Source organism: Gymnoscopelus microlampas (genome assembly GCF_963454915.1).
Source record: "Gymnoscopelus microlampas genome assembly, chromosome: 17".
NCBI classification, from domain to species: domain Eukaryota; kingdom Metazoa; phylum Chordata; class Actinopteri; order Myctophiformes; family Myctophidae; genus Gymnoscopelus; species Gymnoscopelus microlampas.
This window is the reverse complement of record NC_139954.1, coordinates 6,610,082-6,623,273: the sequence shown is the minus strand read 5'-3', so window position 1 is coordinate 6,623,273 and position 13,192 is coordinate 6,610,082. Positions and strand designations below refer to the sequence as shown.

The 13,192-nt window shown below is 40.6% G+C and overlaps 1 protein-coding gene across 3 annotated transcripts in view; it reads left to right on the top strand.

Annotated features, from left to right (window-relative positions):
* LOC311064129 (uncharacterized protein) overlaps positions 1-3,566 on the top strand; it is a 90,112-nt gene extending 86,546 nt beyond the window's left edge. For all 3 annotated transcript variants that reach the window (XM_084083896.1, XM_084083894.1, XM_084083895.1), the window contains exons 23-24: positions 2,196-2,240; positions 2,355-3,566. In XM_084083896.1, coding sequence (XP_083940022.1) covers positions 2,196-2,240; positions 2,355-2,605 — 296 coding nt within the window. In that variant the 3' untranslated portion in view covers positions 2,606-3,566. The remainder of the gene's footprint in view (positions 1-2,195; positions 2,241-2,354) is intronic.
* The last annotated feature ends 9,626 nt before the right edge of the window (positions 3,567-13,192 follow it).

The following is a 13,192-nucleotide window of genomic DNA, read 5'->3' as shown; positions in this document are numbered from 1 at the left end:
TGGAATGCCCCCCTCCCTGACCACCTGAGAGCACCACAGTCCACTGATGCTTTTAAAAATTGACTAAAAACCTACCTTTTTAACGAAGCATTTTCTTATTTTTTTTGTTCTAAAATGCATTATTATTAGTGTGGTACTATTAGTAATCTTCACACTTTATTAGTGTGGTTGCCCTAACAGGGCAACCAGACTATAGTACTCTATACACTTTATTCCACTTCTAGATAAACTTTATTTTGCCGCGCTACTCCTCCCACAGTTTTTTCCCCCAATTTTGTGCCATATGTCAAAACGACCGGTCTCACCGGGAATCGTGTGTGTGTATTTTGCTAAGAGATTGGTTTTATAGTTTAATTGATATTGATTTATTAGTGCATTAAATTTCTCCATCCACTTTAATGGGAAAATGAAAAAACTTGATTTCAAGTATTTTTTTCTCAGAAACTGTAAGGGCTAGAGTTACAAGACTTGGAGGGGAGGTTCATAATTTAGTTTGAAATTAATAAAAAAAGACTTACACCAGTCGGCCTTAGGGTGGCACTATAACAGCCCACTTTACGTTTTGGCCTATAACTCTTGAACCGTAGGTCATAGAATAAAAAATGTCCTAGATTCGGTATTCCTCCAAGCGTATTCCTCGAGTCCCGGCGGCAGCGACCCACGACTCGCGTCGGCGCAACCACACTTTGCAATTGCCCTGAATTGCGACGCGTCTAGTTGGTGTTGTTGCCCTAACAGGGCAACCAGACTATAGTCCTCTATGATAAAAACTTTGCCGCGCTACTCCTCCCATTTTTCCCAATTTAGTGCCATATGTCAAAATAACCGGTCTCACCGGGAATCGTGTGCTTGTATTTTGCTAAGAGATTAGTTTAATTGATATTAATTTATTAGTGAATTACATTTCCCCATCCACTTTAATGGAAAATGGGAAAATGAAAAAAATAGATTTCAAGTATTTTTTTCTCAGAAACTGTAAGGGCCAAAGATAAACTGAAATATTTTGAAAAGATTTGGAAGCCTTTAGTCTCCTTTCTTAAAGGTTGAAAGGCTAATCCTTGTGGATGACCCGTGTCGCACGTAATCTGGGGCAGCACTTCTGGGGAGGGGGAAGGGAGGCGGGAGGGTCCCTTTGTTTTTTGATTAAGTTTTATTTTTTCATGTTGCCTGTCTGTTTTGTGTTTATGTCTGTTTGTTTTTGTTTAAAAAAAGGAAGCTATCCATGTTTGAACAGAAATGTATGAATTACGCTAGTCAGCCTCATGGTGGCGCTATAAAAAAAACTTTACGTTTTGGCCTATAACTCTTTAACCGTAGGCCGTAAAATAAAATAAAAATTTCCCCTAGATTTCTTGGGTCAAGACGCAATAGGCCATGCCCATTTGCGTCAGGATAGATTTTCCGCCATTTTGAATTTTCTTCAAAACACACTTTTTGCTCCTTTTCCTTCAAATTTTGTCCAAATCTCACACAAATCGGTACACGTGATCTATGGACCCATGCGATGAATATATCCAAACGGAATTTTGATAATCCTTACCGTTCGTCCGTAAATGGCTTGCAAAGTTAGCGGAAGGGGCCAGTTTTACAAAAAAGGCCACAAATCACGAACGAAACGTCCAGTCAATCCCAAATTTGAATCACATGTCAAGGGTGGTTTACTCAACAAATCCCCAAAAGCATTTTCACTTTGATCCATAGGGGGCGCCACAAATGCTCAAAATGTAACCGTTTGATGCAAAAACCTTATGTTGGGGGTATCAATCCTCTCAAAATGAAACTCAAGTGATCTCAGGAGTTATGTGACAATGTAATTGGCGCAGCCTCCGACGGTATTCCTCTTTGCAATTGCCCTGCATTGCGAAAATTCTAGTTTTTTATTCAAATTATTTATTAATCTAAATAATCAGGAATATTATTTCATCCAAAATCATCTTTGTTGTGTAATTAAATTAATGAATTCATATTAGTTTAATATTTAACTATAATATTATTCATGTCTATGCCCTGCATTGCGAAAATTCTAGTTTTTTATTCAAATTATTTATTAATCTAAATAATCAGGAATATTATTTCATCCAAAATCATCTTTGTTGTGTAATTAAATTAATGAATTCATATTAGTTTAATATTTAACTATAATATTATTCATGTCTACACACTGCAATGAAGGCTTTCACTTCTCTCATCCACAGGACCACCTGAACCAAAGATCACGAACATCAGCCTTTCTGTTCCAGGTACAGACCTATTCTCTTCACAAGATAACCATACTTTATATACACATTTTTCTTTCAACTTACCAACTTGAGACATCTTATTTATTGTAGTGTTATCCTTTGATTTGTGTAAAGACAAACAGGCTTTCTTCAAAAAGAATCGGGGGGTGTTGGTCGCAAAAGTCAGGAACGGGATGTCCATCGTTGATGATCTGATAAGTGGGGGGTTCCATGCTGAATTGGCCGCCAAAGTCAGTGCTGAGAACACAGACCCAGCCCGCATGAGAGAGATCCTTGATAGTGTGACCAGCAAGGCACTAGCAGAAGTCCTGTTCACCGGCCTACTTCAGCATCAAAATGATGTCATGATGGAATTACTGGGATAATACCTTCCGATGAATTCAGGGATATGTCATACATCTTTTATAGCCTATCTGATACAAAATATTCCAGGGATCACACACACGCACGCACGCACGCACGCACGCGCACACACACACACACTATATTACATTTATACATTCCAAGTGATTCAGTCAGTCAGACCAGTATTCTCAGCAGACTGCAGTTTTACCTCTGTTTATGTTTCTGCTTTTAAGCTAGTAAGATAATGTATAAATTGAAATGTACGTACCCATGGAATAATTGGGATAATGTACAATGACGTCACCTTACTAAACTAATGGCCTAAGTCATTTTTTGAGGAAAATGATATTTTTGCCTAAGTCAGGTCCTCATGACACTGGCCACCTCTGGTAAAATGGCCCATCTCCTAATTGAAAAGGATCATGCTGTTCACTCCCCTTTTAGTATAATGGCCTAACTCCCTAGTGTGACTTAGGACAAAATAGGCCTTTTGTTTGGCCTAAGTCACACGGTTTTGTGACTTAAGCCAAATTATTTACTGATTTAGGCCATTTTGTAATTTGTTTTGCTTTTTATTTTGGCCTAAGTCAGATTTAATCCTATTTAAACCTATTTAAATCTCTATGTTACATAACTGACAGACAGTGTTATTTCTATTTAAATAGTCATAATTTGTTATAAACATTTTGGGTGAAATGATTAAGAAATTATAGTTTTGTTCTGGATCAGTTTTTTATTTTTCCTGAAAAACTTTAAAAAATGACTTAGGCCATTAGTTTAGTAAGGTGACGATGAGACAGTCTATATGGGACCATAAACCCAGACATTGTGATACAGGCCTCACATATGCACCACTCAAGGTTTATTATTGGTATTTAGTTGTTATTTTTCAATTTTTGTCATGCACAGGACATTTAAAAATGTTTCTGACTGCATTATCTGATGCATTCACTATTCAGGTTGTATTTTTATATGGGAAAACATTTTGTTTTGGAAAAAAACATGATAAGGTGTGACATTCTGATGTTGTAGTGAACGTTTTGGTCTACAATTGAAACATGTAACTAGAAAAAAACATTGTTTTTTGTGTTCAATCCATACTGCCACGTCCAGGATGATTTAGATTGTAAAAAGGACCACTATGCTAAATAAAAACAAAGATATAAAACAAGCCTCCTTTGAGTATGGACTTAATCATTTACTTTATAGTTTTCATATTCAGTTGGCACAATGGACAATGTGTGTCCATTGTGGAGAAACAAGAGGGGAGGGACCATAGCACTACATAATAAAGATAACTTGCCATGTGATGCATAACTATTACTGGATTCCCTCAGGTTGTTGTCAGTGACATAATGGAAATGGAGTTGTGTAAAGTAACTCATCTTCCTCTTGACAATAATAAAAGAGCACCTGTCCGCAATGTGTAACTGGTCCTAGAAAAGCCTTCTTAGCTTAACACCAGAAAATGACACCCCCACACTCCCTGTGGCCCTAATTGCCAAAGACCACAGAGGTGTCCACCAAGAAATGTGTGGTGGTGCCCTAGGGCAGTGGTTCTCAACCAGTGGTCCGGGGACCACCAGTGGTCCTTGAGGGAGTTCCAGGGGGTCCCCAGCTAAATGATGGATAGGAACCAAAAGTGTATTTAGATTATTTTCTATTTCATTTTCTCATTTATTTATTTTCATTTTTTTGGGGGGCGGTGTAGCCGCCCCCTATAAGTGAGTTTTGGACACCGACCAAAAGATTTGTATACCCCCTAACCCTTCCATTGTTAATGCAAATCGATACTTTTCAGAGTCAGCCAATCACATTACAGCTAGTGTGATCACCACTAACTGTAATGTGATTGGTTGACTTTGCAAATTCAGGACTGTGATTGGCTAGCGAAACACATGACACATGTGCAGCCCTATGAATAGCAGTATGGACTTTAAAAAAAGTCATTTATCCTTTTTTTAAAGTGAGTCATGTTGTGATGACCACACACCGCCCACTTCACACTGGGTGTGATTTTTTAGATGACATGTGTCTGTTGACACTGATGTAGACTGGTCTGGGATGGTGTGAGAGCCCTCATGTGTATGTTTTGTTGTTGTTGTTGAATGTTATGTGATTGTTTTTGTCATTGTTTGTATGTTGTGAGGACCCCCTGGAAGACGAGATGATGCATCTCAAGGGGTCTAATTCTCCAATAAAATGTTCAGATCAAATCAAAAACCCAGGTCCAGTCCATCAACTCCGCCTCACCACTGCCTCCACCAATCACCTTCCATCACCCGCCTGTTCACCTTCCGTCACCCATGTCCTGAGACACTTCCGTTTAGTGTTCAGACCTACAGTCTGTCGTACTTAATTCAGACCTACAGTCTAGTCTGTATAAGAATTTGTGTTTAAAACTTAAAGTATTAAAATGTAGACATCCCACCCTTCTTTAATAATAATTAGACCTAACAGATCCTGTTGAGAAATTTAGCTTCAGACAGTTGATTGCTGTTTACAGTTAATGGTTTTAGTGTCTAAAGCATAAACATGGTAACACATTACCAGAACTGGGAATCAAACCCAGGAGGTGGGATCTCTATCCATTCAGCTATGACGGCTTATTCCAATAATCTAGTGGTTCTCATATATTGACTTGTCACAGACCCCAAATTGATATTTGGCCATCTGGGGGGGCGGGGGGGACAAAAGACATGTGTTCTAAAACGTTTTGTTGTCAACCCCCCAAATTGACATGTATTTGGGCAGTGGACCCCAATGTGAAAAGATGTAGTGTCAGGGCCCCCCATGAAAAAGATTTATATTTATGCTGTAACACATTTTTTTAAAGTTATTTGTCTTGTTTGTTGTTCAAGTCAAAGCACCAGGAAGGCTGTACTTGTCAGCCATCTGTTAGCTCAATGGGTTGAGACGCAGTATTCATGATCCAGAGGCCATGAGTTCAAATCCCATTGATGTCTTTCCTATGATTCTTTCCTTTGCAGACTGGCTTCCAGAAGATCAACTGAAAACTACCAGGAAGGCTATATTTGTCATCCAACTGTTAGCTCAATGGGTTGAGACGCAGTATACATGATCCAGAGGCCATGAGTTCAAATCCCATTGATGTCTTTCCTATGATTCTTTCCTTTGCAGACTGGCTTCCAGAAGATCAACTGAAAACTACCAGGAAGGCTGTACTTGTCAGCCATCTGTTAGCTCAATGGGTTGAGACGCAGTATACATGAGCCAGAGGCCACGAGTTCAAATCCCACTGGTGTCTTTACTGTGATGCTTCCCTTTGCAGAATAACTTCTAGAAAAACAAGTTAAAACCACCAGGAAACCTGTAACTCTGCCAACAGCTTAGCTCGACTGGTAGAGCGTCTGTCCAATAACATGACTTGACTTGACTTGAGTGGGTTCGATTCCCACTCGAGTCAAGTGCCCCCGGTAACTGAGACCGAATTGGCCAGATTCGGTTTCAGTTACTAAGGTGGTGACTGGATTTGAACCAGGACACTCCTACAAGTTATTCTATGGATATCAGTCAATTTATCCGCTGCCCCAATTTACCGGGGACTTGACGTTAGTGGGAATCGAACCCAGGACCAGGGAATCGAACCACCAGGAAACCTGTAACTCTCAGCCAACAGCTTAGCTCGACTGGTAGAGCGTCTGTCCAATAACATGACTTGACTTGAGTGGGTTCGATTCCCACTCGAGTCAAGTGTCCCCGGTAACTGAGACCGAATTGGCCAGATTCGGTTTCAGTTACTAAGGTGGTGACTGGATTTGAACCAGCACACTCCTACAAGTTATTCTACGGATATCAGTCAATTTATCCGTTGCCCCCAATTACCGGGGACACTTGACTCGAGTGGGAATCGAACCCACTCAAGTCAAGTCAAGTCATGTTATTGGACAGACGCTCTACCAGTCGAGCTATGCTGTTGGCTGAGAGTTACAGGTTTCCTGGTGGTTTTAACTTGTTTTCTAGAAGTTAGTCTGCAAAGGGAAGCATCACTAAGGATATCAGTCAATTTATCCATTGCCCCCAGTTACCGGGGACACTTGACTCGAGTGGGAATCGAACCCACTCAAGTCAAGTCAAGTCATGTTATTGGACAGACGCTCTACCAGTTGAGCTATGCTGTTGGCTGAGAGTTACAGGTTTCCTGGTGGTTTTAACTTGTTTTTCTAGAAGTTATTCTGCAAAAGGAAGCATCACAGTAAAGACACCAGTGGGATTTGAACTCGTGGCCTCTGGATCATGTATACTGCGTCTCAACCCATTGAGCTAACAGATGGCTGACAAGTACAGCCTTCCTGGTAGTTTTCAGTTGATCTTCTGGAAGCCAGTCTGCAAAGGAAAGACATCAATAGGATTTGGCCTCTGGACTCTCTCTCTACCTCTCTACCTCTCTCTCTACCTCTCTACCACCGGGAGGAGACGGCCCTCCCGGTGCCCACTGCTTGCGCATCAATGGGTTATTTTTCAGTACCTGACACAAGGTTTGAACCAAGTACATTGTACAAGGTGTCCTGCGCCACTAGCCCTGTGACTAGTCCGCTGCGCCATTGGTACCGGCCAATCGACACTGCTTTCCGGGCGGCTTTAGAGTAGTTCTTCTGGAACTCAGTCTTTAAAGAAAGGTTTCGGGGTAAAGAGTCAGTGGGGTTTAAACCCACAATCTCTTGAACATGTTAACAGTGTTAGCAGTGACTCAACCCACTGTGCTACCAGCTGCCTTGCTGTGATGAGGTCTTCATTCCTCTTTGGGGAACAACACACAATACAAAAACAAAAAAAAAGATCTTTACAGCATATTATTTTGTCTATGGTTTGTTGTGCTGTTGCTTCTGAATGTTTAATGAACCCCAATGGAAACAAGCCTTTGGCTTTTCTGTCATTATCTAATTGGCCTTCAATCTTTAGCATGGCACAGTGGCCCACTGGATAAAGAGCCTGCCTGAGAAACAAAAGGTTAGGAGTTCGATTCTTAACCCTGACATTGTGTGAAAATAAACACATTTGGAATACATATATATATTCTTTAAGTTTTAAATATAAATCTTTTTCTTTCATGGGGGGCCCTGACACTACATCTTTTCACATTGAGGTCCACTGCCAAATACATGTTAATTTGGGGGGCCCTTGACAACAAAATGTTTTAGAACCACAGATCTGAGTAGAGCTGTAGGTGAATGGTTAGTGTGACTACCTGGTGAGCCGTAGGTTACAGGTTCAAAGCTCGGCCACTGCATTTGGCACAGTCCGTCGATTCCCTACAAGACCATAGCAATGATTAGATCAGACATTCAGAATATGTATATACTTTTAGCTACAAACTCCGTTCCAACTCTACAACGTTCGGCCTACTTAGGACATATCGGCTACCATTTGAATTTTAGAGAATACCTTAGACCTTTAGAAGATTTAAAACCTTTCCCCCCCGTTCTGAATTCCCATAGACGTGTTTAATATCGCGTCAAATAAGAACTGTGTTCCAAACATAAACAAATGACCCCGGCGGTTTTACTCTTATGGATATGAAGCATCAACTGAAGGTGAGAAAACGCTAATGTTACTTCTGCCGAATTAGTTAAATTTGCCAGAAACGGTCCGTTTCAAATATGAGTGACTGACTATCATAAACGATGCAGAGGCTCCTCCCTGACAATATCGCCGAGGCAGTTTGTTTATTTTTGGACCACAATTCTTATGAGACGATTCTATGATGACCCAATGTTATTCTCCATAGGGAAATTACTTTACGACCCAGGGGATGAACGAGTGACGTCAGGACTTCTGTACTCTGGGTTAACATGTGCATGTACAAACTGGATGTATCCACTAGAGGGCAGTGTTGCCCTTCCACCTCGGTCCGGTATGCCTCTCGGTCGGTCGGAAGGAACGATCGATTATAACAACTAGACCATACCCGGTGAAGGGCGCCCTTCACCATACCCGGTGAAGGGCGCGCGTCCCCTCGTATATATATACAAATTTGCTATATGAAAGAGCAAAATAGGCTTGCTATTTTCTGTTGCCCTGCAGCAGGCTTGAGTATATTTTTGATGGCATTTTACACCACTAACAACATTAATCAGAGAATCACACATCTTTGTCACAACTCGTGTTTTGTCTTTTTTAACCAACACAGTACAAAGTACTGGACACACAGATGACACACAGGTCATAGATGACTCAGGTCATAAACCTGGAAATACAGGAAAATAAACATTGTATTACCATATATTCATAGCATATATGATTCACAATTAAACAGCAGGTAATGTAGCACAGTCTATCACAGTAGAACCGAAATAGCAGAAAATGACTACAATACCCATGAGGCATTCTGAACCATGAGCCAACAACGCGTCGCCCCAGCTACCATTAAGTTACAGTGTCCAAGTTACAATACACAAAATACACCAAAATAATACTTTTCAATGGACTACTTGGGTAGCACTGATAATATTAACCACATTAAGGTTCATAAAGTGTGTTGATGAAACGTTTACATTGTTGATTAAGTCACGATGACGACGTTAGCATTAGCGTTAGCCGCATGCTAGCGCCAAACGTCCGTTAGCTTAGCATCACGCTAACGGCTCATAGTAACTTGGTTTGGCTAATAAACATTAATCCCAACTAACGCCAACACAGTAATGGATGTAAACATACACAGACATGCTTTGGACATTATTATCAGGTTGCATGTTGGTGGTATGGGGTTCGTTTGGTTTGGCCTCGTTTTCATAGACCTCGTTGCTTGTTTCTCTCGCGAAACCTGTGGCCATGTTTCCCATTGAACCCGGAAAAAAACCCTACGTCCGCTGCCACTACTGCTCCCGGTTTGGCTACAATGGGAAACATGGCCACAGGCTGACTAAATAAGCGATTTAAACGGGTAGTTTCGCTGGCGACCTAAAATATTATGCAGCCGACCAAACCTTAAAGGGTCTACACCATGAATTTTAACTTTTTCTTCATTTTTGTGTGTTTTTGGTCTCCCCCACCTCTCTTCTGTTCCAACAAATACCCGACTTCGAGCATGCAGGCTTTCATAGGCTATCTGTGTTTTTTATGTAAATTGGTCTGAAAACAGTCCGTCAGATTTGTTCCCCCACCCTACGTCACGTCTGGGAACAATTCCTCCCGTTTTTCAGTTCTAACCAAAAAAAAAAAAATCAAAAAAAAAAAAAAAAAAAAAGTTTTTTCATTTTTAATTTTTTTTAAATTTTTTTCTTATTTTGTTTTACTTTTTCCACACAGAACCAGGACACAACATGCATACAAACTGGCTCAATAGCGCCCCGTGCCAAACAGGACAATGTGGTATTGCAGGTGAAAGTGCTTTATAAGCCAGAGAGAAGTTAGTTGGAATGAGTATATCTGAGGCTTGATTTAGGCTCAAACCTTTTGAAAAACGTTTGAGGGACATAAACAATATGATATCAAATATTATTATTATTTTTTTAATTCATGGTGTAGCTCCTTTAAACATCCGTGCGGTTTAGAATCTACCATTAGTTTTGGGATACGATGTATACAAAAGGGTAAACAGCGGAGCCTTGGCGGACGTTCGCCCGATCCTGGAAGAGAACGACATAGAACCGTTCTTTATGGAGCTAATGTGCATCGTGTGTGGGGAAACAAATCTGGAGTGTTTACTTTCCACAGCAGAGAGTGGGCGGGGTCTATGGTGTAGAGTCGGTGTTGCCATGTCCGCCGATTGTACACGCTTTAGGGCCAATGTTGGTGTTATAGGGTTCGTTTGGTTTGGCCTCGTTTTCATAGACCTCGCTGCTTGTTTCTCTCGCGAAACCTGGCACACAACGACGCATGCGCAGTTTGATCAAGAGTCCACCCTACCACCAACCACCACCACCGTGAGCTTACTAGAATTATAATAGGATTATAATAGGATTGGGGGTCAGGGAAACGAGCTCGACCTTTCTAACAGATGTTTTCACATATACAGTATATTATTTTATTCCCACTGTGCAATGAGGTCATTTTTGAACGTCCCATTTTGGTCCCTGGAGGGTGCAGAATTAAAGTTTTAATTGCGTCTTTGCCTGAAGTCTTCTGAACGTCCAAACCTCTACATAAGGGCTTATTCTAGTCCAAATGTGGTCATCTTTTCTACGTCAAATTAAGACTAATTATAGACATCTTTTGTACACTTCTTCTAGGCTCGGTGCATAACTGTAATCCCCATTTCCTGTTCATTTTCCTGTAGCTTTAACATAGTTAGTAGTTAACATGCTGCTAAGCTAATCAAACAAAGCTACAGGAAAATGAACAGGATCAAATGGTTATGCCACCTTCTGAAAACTGGGAATACAGTACACAGAGGTTTACAAATAAATCACAATTCAATACACACTTATTTCCTTATTATCTCTTTATTCTTCTTGTGAATACACAACTGCGCAAACAAATGTTCCACAATTACAGTATTCCACAAATATTCCATATGATTGTGGAATATTTGTGGACTGGAACTACACCCCCTGAAATGGAATCTAGTTCATAGGACCACAATGGAAACAAGTCCCCAGGACTTGTGTTATCCTTTTAGCCTTAACGTACCAATGACGTTTACCTTTCTGACTAATTAAGTATTCAAACAAATAGCAGATCAAGCCAGCTTTGAATTATTTTTGACAGAACAGAAGCGGGACAGCCACTTAACTCCCACAATGTTGTTCCATGCAGTCTAGCTCAAGACTGAATACAGAAGGTCATACAGAAGGACACACACACACACACACACACACACACACACACACACACACACACACACAAACACAAACACAAACACACACAGCAGTCACTAGGGCTGATTAAGCTTGATCCAGAACAGAACAGTTAACTTCTCTTTTTTTTTTACACGTCAGAATCAGAATCAGGTTTATTGTCACATCACAGGTTTACAAGGTACAAAAGTGGGTGAAATTCGTTTTTGTACATCCTTCCCATCGCAACATTAATGGAGGAGGAGGACCATGTATACGTCACGGGAGAAGGGGAAAAAAACAAAAAAAAGTGTACACGTGATGCGGAAGTCACACATGTACACTCGCTCAATGCGGAAGTGGAGAGCCTCCTCGCCTCCTCCACTCGCCTCCTCCAAGAAGCACATGAACAATTGGACCGCGACTACTTCCGGTTTGAAGTCGGAGTGACCGAGTGGGAGTGAGCGAGTGGCCGAGATTTTCGGTATTGGAATTTGGCTATAGGCTCACACCCCTGCTTGGCACACCACACCATTAAAAACTAGGACCAAATCCAAAAATATAACCCAAATTACGACCAGAGTCGTAACAAAGACAAACACAAGTGCATGCAGTAATGCATAGGGTTTGAACGTTTCTTTGGTCACACCAATTGATATTGAAAATGTTATGCAATAGAATGTCGTCGGAAACCATAAAAAAATGTCATGCTGGGGGCACGGTGGCGCAAACGGTAGCGCTGTCGCCTCACAGCTATAAGCTCCTGCGTCCTGTAAACTATGATGAAAGCATGTACATTATTAATATAGCATTTAGCTGCTAATCATTATAAAGGTATGGTTTACAGTATATGTACACCAATTACAACACACCCGGGGGACCAACCAACGGTCCCAATGGACCATTTTACGGGTACAAAAGGAACCAAATGGACCCTTTACAGGGTATGTAACTCAATACTTCACCCCCCAAAAAAACATGTTTTTTTTTGTATTGTTTCGCATTCCTGAACCACTGTGAGAGCTGTTTTGGATTTGATATTGTTCTTTTCAGTGGTGGAAAGTAACTAAGTACATTTACTCAAGTACTATACAATTTTGAGGTATTTTTACTTTCCTGGAGTATTTCCAATTTTCAGTACTTTTTACATCTCAGAGACAGATATTGTACTTTTACTTTACTGGAGTATTTCCAATTTTCAGTACATTTTACATCTCAGAGACAGATATTGTACTTTTACTTTACTGGAGTATTTCCAATTTTCAGTAACTTTAATTACTTTGTAGATTTGGATTATTATTGCAAAACATACATTACCCACTTCAGCCCTATATACATTTCGTCCATTTGAAAATAGCCGATCTACAAGCTGCTTGTAGATCTGCTATTTTCAAAGGTTTTTATACATTTGCAAACTTGAAATGGGACATTCTGCATAATAAGTAATTTTCTTTTGGTACTTAAAGTACATTTTGATACCAATACTTTTGACGAACTTTTGAAGTAAATTTTGAATTCCGGACTTTTACTTGTAACAGAGTATTTCTACCCTACAGTATTGATACTTTTACTTAAGTAAAAAAAATGGGGGCAAACGCTCACCCCAAAACATGACGTACGATTCTGTCAGTTTTATTTCAGTGAACCAACCAATCCAATGAGAGTCTAGTGGGTTGTGGGCGGTGCCAGTAGTAGCGTCTGGCGGGCCAGACAATGTGGGAAAAGGAACACGTCTCGCATTGAGCACATGTGTGACTGAGGCCCTTAGACCCCGGTTTACATGACAACGCTCCCTAGAGAAAACGGCAAAAAAAAAAAAGACCAGACGGGCCTCCCGTTTAGACGACAATGGCGTTTTCAAATCGGAGG